At 37.1% G+C, this 19,646-nt stretch overlaps 2 protein-coding genes across 12 annotated transcripts in view; one reads left to right on the top strand and one right to left on the bottom strand.

Annotated features, from left to right (window-relative positions):
- The first annotated feature begins 14 nt into the window (after nt 1–14).
- ckba (creatine kinase, brain a) lies at nt 15–11,450 on the top strand. Of its 2 annotated transcripts, none has more exons than XM_073834181.1 (8): nt 15–117; nt 3,207–3,411; nt 4,120–4,274; nt 4,589–4,721; nt 9,799–9,970; nt 10,371–10,494; nt 10,785–10,974; nt 11,061–11,450. In XM_073834181.1, the coding sequence occupies exons 2-8, from the start codon at nt 3,219–3,221 to the stop codon at nt 11,237–11,239; spliced, it is 1,146 nt and encodes a 381-aa protein (XP_073690282.1). In that variant the 5' UTR covers nt 15–117; nt 3,207–3,218; the 3' UTR covers nt 11,240–11,450. The 2 variants fall into 2 exon arrangements, with proteins under 2 accessions (XP_073690282.1, XP_073690283.1); XM_073834182.1 differs by having other exon boundaries at nt 33–117; nt 3,125–3,411.
- Nucleotides 11,451–15,564: 4,114 nt separating this feature from the next.
- mark3a (MAP/microtubule affinity-regulating kinase 3a) overlaps nt 15,565–19,646 on the bottom strand; it is a 48,293-nt gene continuing 44,211 nt past the window's right edge. For 4 of the 10 annotated variants that reach the window (XM_073834190.1, XM_073834195.1, XM_073834188.1 and 1 more), the window contains one exon: nt 15,565–16,782. In XM_073834190.1, coding sequence (XP_073690291.1) covers nt 16,425–16,782 — 358 coding nt within the window. In that variant the 3' untranslated portion in view covers nt 15,565–16,424. Of the gene's footprint in view, nt 16,783–19,202; nt 19,248–19,646 lie in introns of all 10 variants that reach the window. The other 6 variants (XM_073834189.1, XM_073834186.1, XM_073834192.1 and 3 more) reach the window with 3 other exon arrangements.

Below are 19,646 nucleotides of genomic sequence, written 5' to 3' on the forward strand. Positions count from 1 at the left end.
CACGATCTAGTGCTGGAGAACAGACAGACGCCACATAGAGTTCATACTCATACCGGAAAAATAGGGATCTTCGTCTCCTCTCAGTCTTCCTCTAGTTCTAGCACCCCACAACCCACGGTAAGGCTTCACTGAGAAGTTTCCATCTCTTATTAAACTCGCAAATTAAAATATGTTAAGGAAAATCACTGTTTTCTGAAAGGCGCAGAATTATTCTGGATAAGCTTTTTGATCGGTAAGACTTGTTTTTTAGTGCGTCTCTATATGAAGGGCATTGGACGCGTGGAGTTGGCTCGATCGGCTCGGTATTAGAAATTAAAATTATCTTTTAAGAGTTGAGGTCTTCTATCATGCTTTTTCTGAACATTTCTAGGCTTCTTGTGAACGAAAGACCATGATAAATGACAGCTCACTCTTTCTCTGTCGTTGAAGTGGTGCCGTCCAGTGGACGCCCAGTTTTAGGTCATCGATAGCATTGATCGTACGTTTGCGCAAAAGTTTGAGCATTTTAGTGCACAGCACTGCGACGAGCAGATATTTCATATTAAAATAGACAAACCATCTGGTAAGCTTCCCTACTTGAAGAAGGAATGGGAATGTTAGGAATTAATTTTTTTTCCGATTCTGATTCCTCTCAACGATTCAGGATTGCTTTAGTAGTTTTAAGTATGAAACATTTGGATAAATAAATAAATGATAATAATTTCTTATTACATTTACTACCATTATCCGTTTGTTACCAACTGATGACACAGTTTCAGATTATAAAAAATGTTATCAAGTACATATTTAAAGGTACATAGATTTGAATAACTTCAGGCTTTTTGGTTCAAATTCAGTTGGACATAATAAAAGTAAAAATTTCAGTTCATATATATATTATGAACTGAAATTTTTACTACTGTATGTACACTACTGTACCTGTCCAAAGTTTTTAAACAGTAAGATTTTTCTTCTGCTTAACAAGCCTGCATTTATTTGATTTACAGCAAAAACTAAAATTGTGAAATATCTTTATTTAAAATAACTATTTTTCTATGTGAATATATTTTACAGTGTCATTTATTCCTGTGATTTCAAAGCTGAATTTTTAGCATCATTACTCCAGTCACATAATCCTCCAGAAATCATTGTAATATTTTGATTTGCTGCTCAAAAACATTGTTAAAAACAGCTGAGTAGATTTTTTTTTCAGGTTTCTTTAATAAACAAAGTTTAGAAGAACAACATTTATCTGAAATTAAAGTCTTTTGTAACATTATAACATCTTTATCAACACTTTTGATCAATTTAAAGCATTCTTGCTAAATAAAAGTATTAATTTCTATAATTTATTTTCCCTCCAAAAAAATTATACGGACTCCAAGCATTTGAATGGTATAAATAATGTTACAAAAGCTTTTTGTTTCAGATAAATGCTGATCTTTGGATCATTCTATTCATAAAAGAATTCTGAAAATATGTGCTCAACTGTTTTAAATATTGATAATAATAATGTTTCTTGAACAGCAAAATGGCATATTAGAATGATTTCTGAAGGCAGGAGTAATGATGCTGAAAATGTTGCATTTTAAAATGTATTCAAATAGAAAGGTTTACCATTTTAAATAACTTCTATTTCATTTTTTTTTTTTTTTACTGTTTTTGCTGTACTTTTGATCAAGTAAATGCAGGTTTGGTGGGCAGAGGAGACTCCTTTTAAAAAATTAAAAATCAAAATCCTTTATGCGGTCTTCGTTTTGGAATCACACTCATGGTCTTTGGGGTCTCTAGAGACCCCAGGCAACAAAACTTAAATTTTGTAACAAAATAAAAGGTAACAAAAAAAACAAAAAAAGTTTTTCCTGTTTATTAATGTTTTTACTCCACATTTGTGCAGTTTTCGCAGTTTTTATGCTATTTTTTAAATATATATAAATTATTAAATAAATATATATTTTTAATAGGTTTATATGCAAAAACAGCTTTTTATGTAAAATTGACTTTATAAAATACCCACATTTTAAACTTTCATTCATGGGGATAGCATATGGTTTAGTGTAAGATTTTTGCCCATTTTTTGGAAAATGCCGTTTTAAAAGTAAAAAAATATAACTTTTACCACTAGATGGCTGCAGAGCACTACTATTAACTAATTGCTATTTGACCAACAATAAGATATCTTTTCACAAGTTTTTTCAGTTGAATTCATATCTACATATTATGAAATCACAATTATTACGATAAAAACTAAAACAAAACCAGTTCTATTCCATATTGAGTTGCAGTACAAAACATGAACATAAGAATGCAACAACAACATCTTTTTTACTTTTTATTTGAAAAATTATAAGAGAGCAGTTTTTATGGTCTCCAAATGTAGTCCTGTGTGTTTCATGATATGTAGATATGAACTCAACTGAAAAAACTTGTGAAAAGACATCTTTCAGGTGGTCAAATAGCAAAAAGCATATAGTGGAGCTCTGCAGCCACCTACTGGTAAAAGTATTTTTTTTACGTTTAAAACTGGATTTTCCAAAAGATGGGCAAAAATCTTACACTAAACCATGTGAAATTATCCATTTTATCTACATGAATGAAAGTTAGTCATGTGAGGTTTTTATAAAAGGGAATTTTACAAAAAAAGCTGTTTTTGTGTAAAAACCTATACAAAATATTTGTTTATTAATTTATATATATTTTAAAAATAGCCTAAATCCTCCAAAATCTGCACACATGAGGAGTAAAAACATTAATAAACAGGAAAATAACATTTGTTTTGTTTTTTTAACTATTATTTTATAACAAAAATTGCATTTTGTTGCCTGGGGTCTCCAGAGACCCCAAAGACCACGAGTGTGAGTTTTTTTTTACACCAAAAATTTTTTTTTTTGTAGATCTACAAAGTGTTTACAGTTTTACAGAGTCTCATGTCTCTTGGACAAAGAGAACATTTTTTAAATTTTTCCAAACGCCTTTTGGGGTAAAAAATACCCCGAAGACCGCATAAGGGTTAAGTAGTAGTGTAGATAAAGGATTCCCTAGCCTATTGACAATTTGTGTGCACATGTTTATCATATTTATCATTTGCATAAATGCAACAGTGTAGAACTTCCATATTGTATTCTTACTCTTGTTGCTTATCCAGATTCAAATGTCAGGATGGGAGTTAGTGTTGAACCTTATGGTGTAACCACCATTATTTTCCATCCAATTTCCACCACACTCAGAAAACCACAGCCATGCCTTTCGGAAACAGTCACAACCAGCTGAAAATGAAGAACACACTTGAGCAGGAATATCCCGACCTCAGCAAGCACAACAACCATATGGCCAAGGTCCTCACGCCAGCGCTGTATGAAAAGTTGCGCTCCAAACAGACACCCAGCGGGTTCACACTGGATGATGTAATCCAGACCGGTATAGATAACCCAGGTAAAGACCCCAGAGTCTTCCAAAAGACTACTACTTGTGCGCTTTCTGAACATATAGGTGCATTGCGAGCAGAAAGAAGTGTGATTATCATTGTGTGTTAAACAGTGACCTTGCTGACTCATTGTTTTAGTGTGGAGGACTTTGAATAAAAACAGTTCCTGTATAGATAAGACCAACCTGTGCAAAATGCAGTGGTATGGAAAATCCAAATCTAGCTAGCCACATGAAAAATGAACAATCTAACAGCTTATTCGGTAGGACAAATGGTGCTTACTCATTCAGGACACAACAGAACAGGTGACCTCATCCTTCGACAGCAGTGCGTGGTATTTTTACACCCCATGTGTTGTTGTATTTATTTAGCAACTCTAAACTAGCCAGGTTGAACATCAAGCATCGGCCAGCTGAGGAAGAGTATCCAGACCTCACAGAGCACAACAACCATATGGCCAAGTTCCTCACTCTGGACATGTACAAGCGCCTCCGTCAGCGCTGCACGCCCAACGGCTTCACCATAGATAACGTCATTCAGACTGGCGTAGATAATCCTGGTAAAAGAACACACATAGTCTGTCAGGGATAAGGGCCAGGGTTAGATAGTCCTAAGAGAAATCACATGATGTTAAACATGGATTGTTTTAGTAGTAAGTGTTGGCATCTGATGTGCATGGCTCCTAATTTGTGTACATGGACTTTTTCCCATCTCAGGCCACCCCTTCATTATGACTGTGGGTTGCGTGGCTGGAGATGAGGAGACCTATGAGGTGTTCAAGGAGCTGCTGGACCCTGTTATTCAGGACAGACATGGAGGATACAAACCCACAGATAAACACAAGACCGACCTCAACCCAAGTAACCTCAAGGTATGAAGTTAAAGGGACGCATCACCTAAAAATCATTCTGTTATTTACTTACCCTGTCATACATAATTCCAAAAGTGCTTGGCTTTTTTCCTCTGCAGAACATTACCAAAGATATTAAAAAAAAAAAAATAATAAAAAAAAAAAATTGGGGTCTAAAACAACATGAGACCTCACCTAATTGAATTTTACAGACAAAACTACTGAGACTTTTTTAAAAAGAAATCATCATTTGATGGGATGTTTTTGTACTTGATCACTAATATTTGGTATGGTGATATCATGTATTCAAAGACTGACACTTTCGGTTCCTGCAGGGCGGTGATGACCTGGACTCCAATTACGTGCTGAGCTCACGCGTCAGAACCGGCAGGAGCATCCGCGGATTCTGTCTGCCGCCCCACTGCAGTCGTGGAGAGAGAAGAGCTGTTGAAAAGCTCTCTGTGGAAGGTATGTCATTGCAGCACTGCAGTACAAATTGCATGATTTGAAACAAGATGGAACGTCTGCTGCATCCCAATTTTCATACTATTTGTCCTAAATGGTATTCATAAGTAGAATTAGTGTGTTCCAAAGTGTTGAAATTAGTTTCCCAAAGGTATCTGGATGGTCTACTGTTTCTGGTAAAAATTCTAAATGAAGATCAGTTTATACTCTAATGGCTGATATTGCCCACAATCCATTGCACTTTGGAAGAGGATTTGGTTCAGAACTACAAAACTAGTCAATTTTTTGATTAATGTTTTTTTCTTTTTTTTTGTACTTTTTATTTTTTAAGAAGTCTCTTATGCTGCAAAATTCCAAAGTACAGCAAAACAGTAACATTTTGAAATATTTGTACTATTTAAAATAACTGTTTTCTATTTGAATGTATTTTAAAATGTATTTTTCCTGTGATTTCAAAGCTGCATTTTTAGCTTCATTACAGTCACATGATCCTTCAGAAAACATTCTAATATTCTGATTTGCTGCTCAAAAATAATTTATCATCATTATAATTGTTGAAAACAGCCGAGTAGTTTTTTTTTTTTTTTTGAATAGAAAGTTCAGAAGAACAGCATTTATCTGAAATAGAAGTCTTTTGTAACATTATAGAAGTCTTTATCATCACTTTTGATCAATTTAAAGTATCCTTGCTAAATAAAAGTATTAATATTGTGTGTGTGCGTGCGTGCGTGCGCGTGCGTGTGTGTGCGTGTGTGTGCGTGTGTGTGTGTACCTGGTATTCATGTGGGGACATTTCTTAGGTCCCCATGAGGAAACAGGCTTATAAATCATGCACAATGAGTTTTTTTTTCATGAAGTAAAAGTATGCACAATCTCCTGTGAGGGCTAGGTTTAGGTGTAGGGCGATACAAAGTACGGTTTTTACAGTATAAAAACCATTACGCCTATGGAATGTCCCCATAAAACATGTAAACCCAACATGTGTGGGGGTGTGTCTGGGTGTGTCTGGGTGTGTCGGTGTCTGGTATTCATCACGTTGTGGGGACCAAATGTCCCCACAAGGATAGGAATACCAGTAGATTTTGACCTTGTGGGGACATTTCTCAGGTCCCCATGAGGAAACAGGCTTATAAATCATGCACAATGAGTTTTTTTTCATGAAGTAAAAGTATGCACAATCTCCTGTGAGGGCTAGGTTTAGGTGTAGGGCGATACAAAGTACGGTTTTTACAGTATAAAAACCATTACGCCTATGGAATGTCCCCATAAAACATGTAAACCCAACATGTGTGGGGGTGTGTCTGGGTGTGTCGGTGTCTGGTATTCATCACGTTGTGGGGACCAAATGTCCCCACAAGGATAGGAATACCAGTAGATTTTGACCTTGTGGGGACATTTCTCAGGTCCCCATGAGGAAACAGGCTTATAAATCATGCACAATGAGTTTTTTTTTCATGAAGTAAAAGTATGCACAATCTCCTGTGAGGGCTAGGTTTAGGTGTAGGGCGATACAAAGTACGGTTTTTACAGTATAAAAACCATTACGCCTATGGAATGTCCCCATAAAACATGTAAACCCAACATGTGTGGGGGTGTGTCTGGGTGTGTCTGGGTGTGTCGGTGTCTGGTATTCATCACGTTGTGGGGACCAAATGTCCCCACAAGGATAGGAATACCAGTAGATTTTGACCTTGTGGGGACATTTCTCAGGTCCCCATGAGGAAACAGGCTTATAAATCATGCACAATGAGTTTTTTTTCATGAAGTAAAAGTATGCACAATCTCCTGTGAGGGCTAGGTTTAGGTGTAGGGCGATACAAAGTACGGTTTTTACAGTATAAAAACCATTACGCCTATGGAATGTCCTCATAAAACATGTAAACCCAACATGTGTGGGGGTGTGTCTGGGTGTGTCGGTGTCTGGTATTCATCACGTTGTGGGGACCAAATGTCCCCACAAGGATAGGAATACCAGTAGATTTTGACCTTGTGGGGACATTTCTCAGGTCCCCATGAGGAAACAGGCTTATAAATCATGCACAATGAGTTTTTTTTTCATGAAGTAAAAGTATGCACAATCTCCTGTGAGGGCTAGGTTTAGGTGTAGGGCGATACAAAGTACGGTTTTTACAGTATAAAAACCATTACGCCTATGGAATGTCCCCATAAAACATGTAAACCCAACATGTGTGGGGGTGTGTCTGGGTGTGTCTGGGTGTGTCGGTGTCTGGTATTCATCACGTTGTGGGGACCAAATGTCCCCACAAGGATAGGAATACCAGTAGATTTTGACCTTGTGGGGACATTTCTCAGGTCCCCATGAGGAAACAGGCTTATAAATCATGCACAATGAGTTTTTTTTCATGAAGTAAAAGTATGCACAATCTCCTGTGAGGGCTAGGTTTAGGTGTAGGGCGATACAAAGTACGGTTTTTACAGTATAAAAACCATTACGCCTATGGAATGTCCTCATAAAACATGTAAACCCAACATGTGTGGGGGTGTGTCTGGGTGTGTCGGTGTCTGGTATTCATCACGTTGTGGGGACCAAATGTCCCCACAAGGATAGGAATACCAGTAGATTTTGACCTTGTGGGGACATTTCTCAGGTCCCCATGAGGAAACAGGCTTATAAATCATGCACAATGAGTTTTTTTTTCATGAAGTAAAAGTATGCACAATCTCCTGTGAGGGCTAGGTTTAGGTGTAGGGCGATACAAAGTACGGTTTTTACAGTATAAAAACCATTACGCCTATGGAATGTCCCCATAAAACATGTAAACCCAACATGTGTGGGGGTGTGTCTGGGTGTGTCGGTGTCTGGTATTCATCACGTTGTGGGGACCAAATGTCCCCACAAGGATAGGAATACCAGTAGATTTTGACCTTGTGGGGACATTTCTCAGGTCCCCATGAGGAAACAGGCTTATAAATCATGCACAATGAGTTTTTTTTTCATGAAGTAAAAGTATGCACAATCTCCTGTGAGGGCTAGGTTTAGGTGTAGGGCGATACAAAGTACGGTTTTTACAGTATAAAAACCATTACGCCTATGGAATGTCCCCATAAAACATGTAAACCCAACATGTGTGGGGGTGTGTCTGGGTGTGTCGGTGTCTGGTATTCATCACGTTGTGGGGACCAAATGTCCCCACAAGGATAGGAATACCAGTAGATTTTGACCTTGTGGGGACATTTCTCAGGTCCCCATGAGGAAACAGGCTTATAAATCATGCACAATGAGTTTTTTTTTCATGAAGTAAAAGTATGTACAATCTCCTGTGAGGGCTAGGTTTAGGTGTAGGGCGATACAAAGTACGGTTTTTACAGTATAAAAACCATTACGCCTATGGAATGTCCCCATAAAACATGTAAACCCAACATGTGTGGGTGTTTGTCTGGGTGTGTCGGGGTCTGGTATTCATCACGTTGTGGGGACCAAATGTCCCCACAAGGATAGGAATACCAGTAGATTTTGACCTTGTGGGGACATTTCTCAGGTCCCCATGAGGAAACAGGCTTATAAATCATGCACAATGAGTTTTTTTTCATGAAGTAAAAGTATGCACAATCTCCTGTGAGGGCTAGGTTTAGGTGTAGGACGATACAAAGTACGGTTTTTACAGTATAAAAACCATTACGCCTATGGAATGTCCCCATAAAACATGTAAACCCAACATGTGTGGGTGTTTGTCTGGGTGTGTCGGGGTCTGGTATTCGGTATTCATCACGTTGTGGGGACCAAATGTCCCCACAAGGATAGGAATACCAGTAGATTTTGACCTTGTGGGGACATTTCTCAGGTCCCCATGAGGAAACAGGCTTATAAATCATGCACAATGAGTTTTTTTGCTGAAGTAAAAGTATGCACAATCTCCTGTGAGGGCTAGGTTTAGGTGTAGGGCGATAGAAAGTACGGTTTGTACAGTATAAAAACCATTACGCCTATGGAATGTCCCCATAAAACATGTAAACCCAACATGTGTGTGTGTGTGTGTGTGCTCCTTATTTCAGATAAATGCTGATCTTTGAATCATTCTATTCATCAAAGAATCATGGAAAAGATTTACTCAACTGTTTTAAATCCTGATAATAATACTAATAATAAATGTGTCTTGAAGAGCAAATCCGCATATTCGAATAATTTCTGAAGGATCATGTGAACCTGAAGACTGAAGTAATGATGCTGAAAAGGAACACAGGAATAAATTACATTTACACATTTACATGTGCTTTTGCTTTACTTTGGATCAAATAAATGCAGGCTTGGTGAGCAGAAGAGACCTTTAAAACATTAAAAATCTTACCATTCAAAAACTATATTGTACTAAAACATTTAGAAACATTTTTTGTTACTTGAAATTAAATAAATGTTAACAGATTTATATATTACCTTATTTTAACATTGCCAATCAACAATTCTCATTTTAATTTAGTTTGATGTATTAATAAATATAGTTATATTGAAAAAACAAAAACGCATAAAAAAAATTGGTAAACGGATATATCCATTAAACCTATAATAGTATATCAATAATGCTAAAATATCACTGCTATACACAATAAAACGTGTAAACTATGGCGAATGTGTGAGACTGACGATTAAGTGGAGAGGTTTAGATAAAGCATGTGATTAATAATCAATATATAACCTGATAATATTTATTTAATCTGCAACAACATTTGGCTGTTTATATTTAAATGCATTACTATACAAAAACAGGAGAAGAGTTCTTTACATAAAAATCCTCATTTATTGTCTGTCTGCTGATGATCTATTAAAGATGTGGTTATGGAGTGATAGTATGTCTAATGCTCTTCTTAAACACTCAAAAGTATGCTTTTTTGCATACTGTATAAGCAGGCAAATTGAAATGCTGTATTTATGTTCCTGAAATTTAGGGCTGGTCATGTGGCTCCCTCTAGTGGAGATGAGTATCATCAGCTATGACTGGACCAACATAAATATTCCTTTCTTAGACATTTCATTCTGTACTCAATGATCTTTCTTAAATGTAAAAAAAATAAATAAACAAAAAGATATAGGATTTACTCACAGATTGGTTTGATCTGTCTGCAGCCCTGGGAGCCCTGACTGGGGATCTCAAAGGAAAATACTACGCCCTGAAAAACATGACGGAGGCCGAGCAGCAGCAGCTCATCGATGACCATTTCCTGTTTGACAAGCCTGTGTCTCCCCTGCTGCTGGCCTCAGGGATGGCTCGTGATTGGCCTGATGCCAGGGGCATCTGGTCAGTGTTCTAGACTGTCCTTAATGCACTGCCTGTGCTATTTTTATAGAGAACCTACTTCCTGTCAGTTTCCCCCCCCCATTCTTAAAATACAGCATTTGCATATTGGAGTCAAATTCTGAATTGATTGGTTTTTAGTATTGGCTTGACATTAATAGAATTTTAATTGAAATAAAAAAAAATTGATCCTAGAATTTATTCTGTTTGTTTTAAGGTGTCCATCTTACAGTGAAATTATACATTTAAGTACTGAGTAATATTAATTAACATACTTAATATAGATTTTGGTTATATAATGCAGATTTCTAATTTACTTAACTACAATTTAAATTGGTAAAATATTGCATTTCTGTGCTGAACTTGGAAGACATTCCCTCACTCATTTTCTCCTTGTCTCCAGGCACAATGATAACAAGACATTCCTTGTGTGGGTGAATGAGGAAGACCATCTGCGTGTCATCTCCATGCAGAAAGGTGGCAACATGAAGGAGGTTTTCAACCGTTTCTGCACAGGTCTCACTAAGGTATTACATCACTGTGATCCTAAAATCCCAGTCACACCGAGAACAATAATTATATTAGCACCCACACCAAGGCACAATAATGTTCTTTTATTATGAGCATCATGCAGTTATGGAGCCTTAATAGCCCAGGCTCTTCAAAGTCAGTCGATTCTGATTGGCTGTCAATGTTTTATCGTTCATGAACTGGAAGATTTGTTGAAAATGTGCTTGATTTTAAGAGATTTCTGGTGGATGCAAGTCATAGTACATAGCTGGAAGAAATGCTAACTGATGGTTTTTTTTTTTTTCAGATTGAGGAGTTGTTTAAAAACAAGGGTCATGCATTCATGTGGAACGAGCATCTTGGCTACGTCCTCACCTGCCCATCTAACCTCGGCACAGGCCTGCGCGCAGGAGTGCACGTCAAACTGCCTAATCTCAGCAAATACCGCCAGTTTGAGGAGATCCTCAAGAGACTGAGGCTGCAGAAACGTGGAACAGGTAGGAACCAAAATCGACTTATACAGAGTCATGAACAGAAATATGTAAACTGGTGCTAATAAGAAAGTGGTGCCTCTGTTCATTAGGTGGTGTGGACACTGCAGCTGTGGGTGGTATTTTTGACATCTCCAATGCTGATCGCCTGGGCTTCTCTGAGGTTGAGCTGGTGCAGATGGTGGTGGACGGAGTCAAACTGCTGATCGAGATGGAGAAACGGCTAGAGAAAGGCCAGGCCATTGAGGACCTCATGCCTGCTCAAAAGTAGACTTAATTTGAAACCTCACTTCGCACATTCTTCTCTCTTCACTTCCCCCTCCTTTGTTCATTGATTGATTGAATGTTTGACTTGTTCTTGGAAGACATGATTTATTTAAGGGTCCTTTGTCTGTTCTCTGGTAAGTTCTTGTTACACATTGAGATGTCACAGGGCAACAGATGAATGAAAATGTCTGAGAATAAAATTTGGTTCGTGTTGACCAGCTTTTTGTCTTTCTTCCCTTCTATCATGTTGACAGTTTCAGGATTCCCACATCTTTTCACTAATTAAATTCCATGACATTTGCATGTTAGGTTTTACAGTTATTCATGGTTTGAGAATAATTCGAGCATTTCTTAATTATTTTAGGGAGATCACATAAACTGCAATTTTGAACTAATATAAAAATATTGAACTTTTATTCAGCAATGATCCATTAAATTGATCAAAAGTGACAGTGAAGATAAAAAAAAAAAGTCGATTTCATATAAATGCTAGGTTTTGACACATTTCACAATTTGGTTTGGATTCAAAAGCGTGTGATTAGGTTCGATTTCCGATTTAATGTCGATTATTTTGGATGTCTCTCAGGTATAGTACATGCCTAATTTTCTCAAGATAAAAACTCTACTAATGCTTTTAATATAGGCTACATGAGTCAGTTGGTGCTACAGTATAAGGTTACAGTATAAGAGAATAATGATAGTGCATATATTTAGCAAAATGCTCCTTTCTAGAGTTCATTTTCAAGCTGACTAAAGGCCCTTTCACACGGGACGCGGCAGTCGCGAGTGTCTAGTTCATTTTCAATGGGAGACATGCGGCAAGCGGCAAACCGCGGGCTGTTGCGCTGGCGGCGCGGAGGCGGAGCGCAAGCGGTGCTCGTGCACCCAAAATCCTGCCGCTTCCACGGGCACGGCGCTTCGCGGCAAGCGCCGCCAAAGATAAAAATATTTTATCTTTTTGTGAGCGGCAGCGGCAGCCGCGTCGGCTTTAACCAATAAGTGAACAGATTATTAACAACCAATCATAAAATATTTAACTGAACTTATAATAGAGGAGAAGATTGTTTTAAGTGTGCTGGATTTCCCAGAACTGTATGAATCATCTAAAATCTCATACTTTGGGTGAGCACACGAGTTTGCCAGGTAAAAATACAAATATGTACAAAGTGTCCAAACACATTATTATGCGTGGTGTTATAATAAACTATGTCTTTCAAAAGTTTGAATAATAATGACAATAATTAATGACAGGATGACACAAACACAATTTTCGTTTTATTTAGACTTTTAAGCAACTGTAACTATGGCAACGTCCGCCCCCAGACCGCGTCGCGAACACAGCCTCAACTGCACAAAACGCTTCCACTACAAGAGAAGGCGGCAGCCGCGCGGCGATTTCACCGCTTGCCGCGTCCCGTGTGAAAGGGCCTTAACTCGTTTGTCACCGAACGTTTTGTTCTGAGGCGAATTAAGTGACATGACATAGTTGTTATATTGACTTCTTTCCACGGCTGAAACACGGATGGAGCGATTACATGAGACAGGATACATATTTCGGTAAGTTGACTGCGGTCACGCCAGCCGCACTTTTTTTGTTTGCGCGTCTAATCACGCACTTACGGTATGGGTGCTGAGAGCGGTCAAAATGGATATAAAGACGCAGTCAGAACGTCTCCTTTTTACTTTAGCTGATATACACACACACACGCGCATATATATATATACACACACACACACACATACTCTCTCTCTCTTTCTCTCTCTATACATATTTTTACACACAAATATATTTATATATATACATCTATCTATCTATCTATCTATCTATCTATCTATACAATTCAAATTATGTACAAAATTTAATTTAATCAGAAACATTAAAATCATACTCTTGTTTTGATGGAAAATAGCAATAAAGGAAATATTGTTTAAAAAAATGTGTGTGTGTGTGTGTGTATATATATATATATATACTATATAGTATATATGACTTGCGCACGCACACAGTCAGGGTAACTGTGACACACACACATCACATGACACACATGATCACACACTACACACAAATGTATTACACATTAAAATTTTTAATGTTTATTTATTTTCTCCAAAACTATACAGTAAATTTAAATTCCTGTGATTTTAAAGCTGAATTGTAGCATCATTACTCCAGTCTTCGGTGTCACATGATCCTTCAGAAATCATTCTAATATGCTGACTTTATTTTTACTATTATCATCATCATTATCATCATATTTAAACCAGTTGAGTCATTTTTGTCAGGATTCTTTGATGAATAGAAAGATGCAAAGATCAGCCTTTATCTGAAATAAAGTTTTTTTGTAACATTATATACTATACCATTCAAAAGCTTGGAGTTTTTTTATTTATTTATCTATTTATTTTTTTAATTAATCAAAATTGATGATAAAGACATTTATAATGTTACAAAATATTTCTATTTCAAAAAAATGTTGTCCGTATGAACTTTCTATTCATCAAAGAAACCTGAAAAAAAAAAACTACTGTGACACTGAAGACTGGAGTAATGATGCTACAATTTCAGCTTTAAAATCACAGGAATATACACACACACAATTTTTTTTTACAATATTTATTGCTATTTTCCATCAAAACAAAAGAGTATGATTTTAATGTTTCTGATTAAATTAAAATTTGTACATAATTTAATAATTTTTATTGTACATTTATATATATATATATATATTTTTTTTTTTGTGTGTGTGTGTGTGTGTGTGTGTGTGTATAAATGTATATATGTAAAGACGCTGAATATATTTATACACACAAATATATTTATATATTTATATTATAAATATATAAATATATTTGTGTGTATAAATATATTCAGCGTCTTTACATCCATTTTGACCGCTCTCATACCGTAAGTGCGCGATTAGACGCGCAAAAAAAAGTGCGGCTGGCGTATCCGTGTGTTTTCAAGACGCGGCTGGCGTGACAGCAGTGTATGTTGTACTCTTTCTTTTAACATACCTTCGGATGTTAATTCATATTTCGCTTTGAAGCGGAGATGATTAATTCCAAGTACCGCTTCTCTTGAACTGAGGCGCTCCAGTGATCGGTCACTCCACATTAAACGGCGCCAAAACGGCATTTATCATTTGAATATTGTAATAAAATGGACGGAATTGAAAATTTGAGACTTTGTTCCATGTCAAAAGTAAAGCACAAGGCTTATTTAATAGATGGAAGGGGCGCTCTATTCCTTTCATGAACTGAAAACAGGCTAGACTAATCAATTATTAGGATTTAAGAATTTACATCGTTTCGTAAAAATTAGAATGATTAAAATCAAGAAACCAATATTTTTTTTAATGGTTTGACCAGTTACCTGGATGCTTGGCCATATTGGAGATACTCAGACAACAGCATGGATTGCAGTTAATAGACGTTGTTCTGCTAATTTATGCTGTCTAAAAAAAAATGTGTGGAAGCTGCTAAATCATATAAAGAAGGACTTAGTAAGCAGGAAAGCGTGCACTATTTTGACAAATTAAAGTTAATAGGTGTTAAAGATACATACAAGCAATATTAATTAAGATATAGCCTAATATTTCACCTACCTGACCGGAAATGATCAAACACGAATGTTGTCAAAATTCTTGCCCTGGAACACCTTTTGTTCCTCAGACAGTTTTTTGCACGCTTCTCCTTGATTTATTTTTTTGGCAGTGTATAGTACTCCAAATATTTTTTCCTGATCTGACCGATTAGTACAGCCCAAAACATGACAATAATTACCATTTTCAGCAGCAATAATCAGCAAAATATGCAAGTTTCATTCGGTTCAGTGGCATTGTTTACGTTCAGTGCCACCAATATGGCCGATTGATGAAGTGTCACGAAAACACTCTAGAAATGCTGTTCTTCTGAAATGATTAAAGAATCCACAAAAGTATTAAGCAACACAACTGTTTTCGACGTCATTAATACTAATGAATGTTTCTTATGCCGCAAATCAGCATATTAGAATGACTTCTGAAGGATCATGTGACACTGAAGACTGAAGTAATGATGCTGAAAATTCAGCTTTGCAACACAGGAATAAATTACATTTTAAAAAGATACTAATATAGTAAACAGTTATTTTAAATTGTAACCATTTTTCACAATAGTACTGTTTTTACTGTATTTTTGATTAAAAAAAAAAAAAAGCAGCCTTGGTGAACATAAAACACTTAAATATCCAACACAAAACCTTTGAAACTCCTACCAGTTTCTTTGATTGTATACAGCTGCAGCTTAGAAAAAAAAACAGATTAGATGGAAAAAGAGGCAATCCAGATGTTGAGATCATTTTGTAGCTGTATTAGATCTCTGCAATGAACACTGTGACAAGTTACAGATAGTTTAATGGAATCTGTGGTGAGTCTTATAAGTGAAAGAGATTACAAGATGCCTCTTGGTTTCAGAGAACGCCAACAAAACAGTATGAAAATGTGTACTCGCCGCATAAAGTACATTATTTACACAAAAATACATTTGAGTGGGCAATAACGTGAAATAAATTATAAAACATCTAAATGTTGCTCTTAATAACATTCAAACAGTGAAACTGAGCTCAAATCAGGTTTACTGCAGCCGCTTTCACAGACGAGCACCCTCGATACATAGAGGCGCGGAGCAAAAATTTCAAAAAGCAACTCAAGATTCGGACGAAACCCTTTAAACAAGAGCCGCCCAGAACACGCAATACTTAAAACCACCACAGAATAGTGCCTGTTAAAAAGCTAAAACAAAACGAAACCCCACAAATCTCCATCTAGCGTCCATTTCCTGAATGATCAGCCTCAACGCATCCGTCTGAAGCGATGGCGATGGCAATGAGTTCCTCTCTGAACATTCTCAGAGCATCATACAATCGTAACACTGAAAGGTTCAAACCTGTTGTTTTTACAGCATTTAACGACTTGCACGATAGATAATACGATAATTGTGTGACTGATGTTAAGAAATTATTGCTTTAAGCAATGTTAAAGTATATACATTTTTCAAATACATGTAAGTGGTTTATTAAAAAAAAAAAAAAAAAGAAGAAAAAAAACATTCAGAAACTGCTACTTTACGATTGTACAGCTTAATTTGTTTGTCTATACTGAACTGAACCATTTCATAAATTCCTCTATGTGGTTAGATTAAAGATATATTCATAGCTTGAGTTCGCCTGCAACTTTGGAAGCAATGTTCTTAAAAGCGATGGAGTTGCCAGATATCCTCTTAAAACGGACACCATTAAGTGAGAGCCGGGGCAGTTTGCAAACCTCCATCTCCCACTGGACGAGGCTGTCGTTGCGGCTGTCCCCGTGGGAACAGAGAAGCAGAAAGCATTCGCGCTGCTGGTAACTGCAGCTGTTGGCGTCCAGAACTTTGCGGATCTCATTTATGATGTCGGCTGGCTCCATGGTGCTGGTGGTGTTCATACTCCAGGTGAAACGGAGAGAGCGGGGTTTCCCGTCTTTTCCATCTTTCCCTTCATCTTTCTGCTGATCCCCAGATACATGGCGACTGCCAGACGGAACGGGACGGGAATGGAAAGAGAGAAAGGCTAGGTTAAGGCAATGGATGGAGGAGAACATTTCTTATATTGAGGTTACTTATTCACTAGGACTCGATCACAATGGTAGTGAAGAATCAGTGCAGCAGCTGCATGCATGGGTTATCATCACACATGGGAATTAATGGCAATCAAATGCATAGCAGACTAGGGCATGCACACAAGCAGCTGTTTTTTAATGCCATATAACACGACATAGGGCTCGGTGATGTAGTTAAAATAAACACTAAAAGTTTAGGTTTAGTAATATTTTTCAAAATGTTTTTCAAAGAAGTCTCTTATGCTCGGTAAAAGTATTAACATTTAAAATAAATGATTTAATATATTGTTAAATATTAAAATATATTAAAATGTATTCCTGTGATGCAAAGCTGAATTTTCAGCATCATTACTCCAGTCTTCAGTGTCACAGAATCTAATCTGCTGATTTGATGCTTGCGAAACATTTATTATCAGTGCTGCTTAATATATTTGTGGAAACAGATAATTTTTTACAGGATTTTCTGATGAGAAGAAAGTGCAAAATTTGTTTGCAATAAAAATCTTTTGTATCATTATAAACATCTGTCACTTAATTTACGGCAATATGTCTCTGAATTGCGAGTTTGTCATAGAATTGCGAGTATGTGTCTTGGAATTGCGAGTTTGTCATATAATTGCGAGTATGTGTCTTGGAATTGCGAGTTTGTCATAGAATTGCGAGTATGTGTCTTGGAATTGCGCGTTTGTATCTTGCAGGTGTCTCAGAATTGTGAGTGTGTGTCTTGGAATTGGAGCTTATGTTTCAGAGTTGCGTGTATGTGTTATAGAATTGTAAGTAAATGTCTCGGAATTACGAGTTTGTCATAGAATTGCAAGTATGTGTCTTGGAATTGCGTGTTTGTATCTTGCAGGTGTCTCAGAATTGCAAGTGTGTCTCTCTGAATTCTGAGTTTGTCTCGAAATAGCGAGTTTATGTTTTAGAAATGTGAGTATGTGCCTCAGAATTGAGAGTGTGTCTCGGAATTGCATGCATGTGTCTCGAAATTCAGAATGCGTGCCTCGGAATTACGAGTTTATGTTTCAGAATTGTGAGAATGTGTCTTGGAATTGCGAGTGTGAGTGTGTGTCATAGAATTGCGAGTATGTGTCTCGGAATTGCAAGTTTGTATATGCAAGTTTGTATCTGGCATGAGTCTCAGAATTGCGAGCATGTGTCATGTATTTAAAATACTTAAATACTAAAATACTTATAAATACTTCAAGCATGTGTCTTGGAATTGCGAGTTTGTGTCTCAGAATTGCAAGTGGGTGTCAGAATTAGCCAGTATGTGTCTCGGAATTGTGAGTTTGTTTCAGAGTTGCGTGTACGTGTTATAGAATTGTGAGTATATATGTCTCAGAATTGAGGAGTATGTGTCTCGGAAATGCGAGTTTGTGTCAGAATTGCGTGTGTGTCTCGGAATTGAGAGCGTGTACCTCGGAATTGTGAGTTTATGTCAGAATTGAGAGTCGGAATTGTGAGCATGCGTCTCGGAATTGCAAGTGTGTGTCAGAATTTGCGAGTATGTGTCTCAGAATTGCGAGTTTGTCTCTCAGAATTGTGAATGCACGTGTCAGAATTGCGAGTTTATGTCAGAATTGCAAGTATGTGTCTCGGAATTGCGAGTTTGTATCTGGCATGCGTCTCAGAATTGCGAGTATGTGTCTCTGAATCGCAAGTTTACATCTGGCATGCATTTCAGAATTGCGAGTTGATGTTTCAGAGTTGTGAGTCGGAACTGCGAGCGTGTGTCGGAATTGCAAGTGTGAGTCGGAATTTCAAGTTTGTATCTGGTCTCAGAATTGCGAGTTTATGTCTCAAAATTGCGAGTTGATGTTTCAGAGTTGTGAGTCGGAATTGTGAGCATGTGTCTCGGAATTGCAAATGTGTGTCAGAATTTGCGATTGTGTGTCTCGGAATTGCAAGTTTGTGTCTCGTAATTCTGAGTTTATATCTCAGAATTACAAGTTTATGTTTCAGAGTTGCGTGTATGTGTCAGAATTGTGAGTATATGTCTCGGAAAAGGTCTAATGATGCTCTCTAGCCAAATTAAGTGCATTAAAATCATTTTACAGTGTTACATAACTTCAAATAACCAGCCAAATCAATATGTACAGTGAATAATATTTAACATCACCCAGCCCTGATGTAAATGGAGAAAAAAAAAAAAAAGCACTACTTCACTCAATCACCATGAATGAATCAGACTTATGGCCCTCGTGCTGTACACACTACACTAATAAACACTGATTTCTCGTACAGTGGGAGACGGAAAATATATGTCCACAACACACAAAAATAATCAACCAGGAGAGGAAGTAAGGGTTTTCACAGTCACTGACACCTCACCTTGAGCCCTCAAATCTCCCGCTTCTCTCAAACTCGGTTGAGACTCTATTATTGTTTATTTGTTGAAAGGTTAGAGATCACAATGGAGCAAAAAGGAATGGATAAAGAGAGACAGAGAGGGAACAGGAAATCATTTTTAGTCATTTTAGAGCAAATCACTACACACACAATGAGATAGATAAAGAGAGACTGAATGAGAGAGCAAAAAAACGGACAAATATGAAAAGGAAAAAAAAAAGGTAAGCAAAACGTTAACCCCCACAAAGACTTTGAGTCATCAGTACGTTGGATCAGACAAACACAAAAACAACTTATACGAGACTCTTACGATCAACTTGGACACCTGAATATGTGCGCTAGTTTGTCACCATGCACTCATTTGAACTGCCATGCTGCTTCCTTCAAAGAACAATATACACCTAGAAGTTGACTGAAAGAGTGCAC

Source organism: Garra rufa, chromosome 2 (genome assembly GCF_049309525.1).
Source record: "Garra rufa chromosome 2, GarRuf1.0, whole genome shotgun sequence".
NCBI lineage: Eukaryota > Metazoa > Chordata > Actinopteri > Cypriniformes > Cyprinidae > Garra > Garra rufa.

Coding starts and splice junctions, on each gene's coding strand:
- ckba (XM_073834181.1), top strand. CDS start 3,219: ATGCCTTTCGGAAACAGTCACAACCAGCTGAAAATGAAGAACACACTT. Junction 3,412..4,119: donor GACCGGTATAGATAACCCAG/GTAAAGACCCCA, acceptor TTCCCATCTCAG/GCCACCCCTTCATTATGACT. Junction 9,971..10,370: donor CCTGATGCCAGGGGCATCTG/GTCAGTGTTCTA, acceptor CCTTGTCTCCAG/GCACAATGATAACAAGACAT.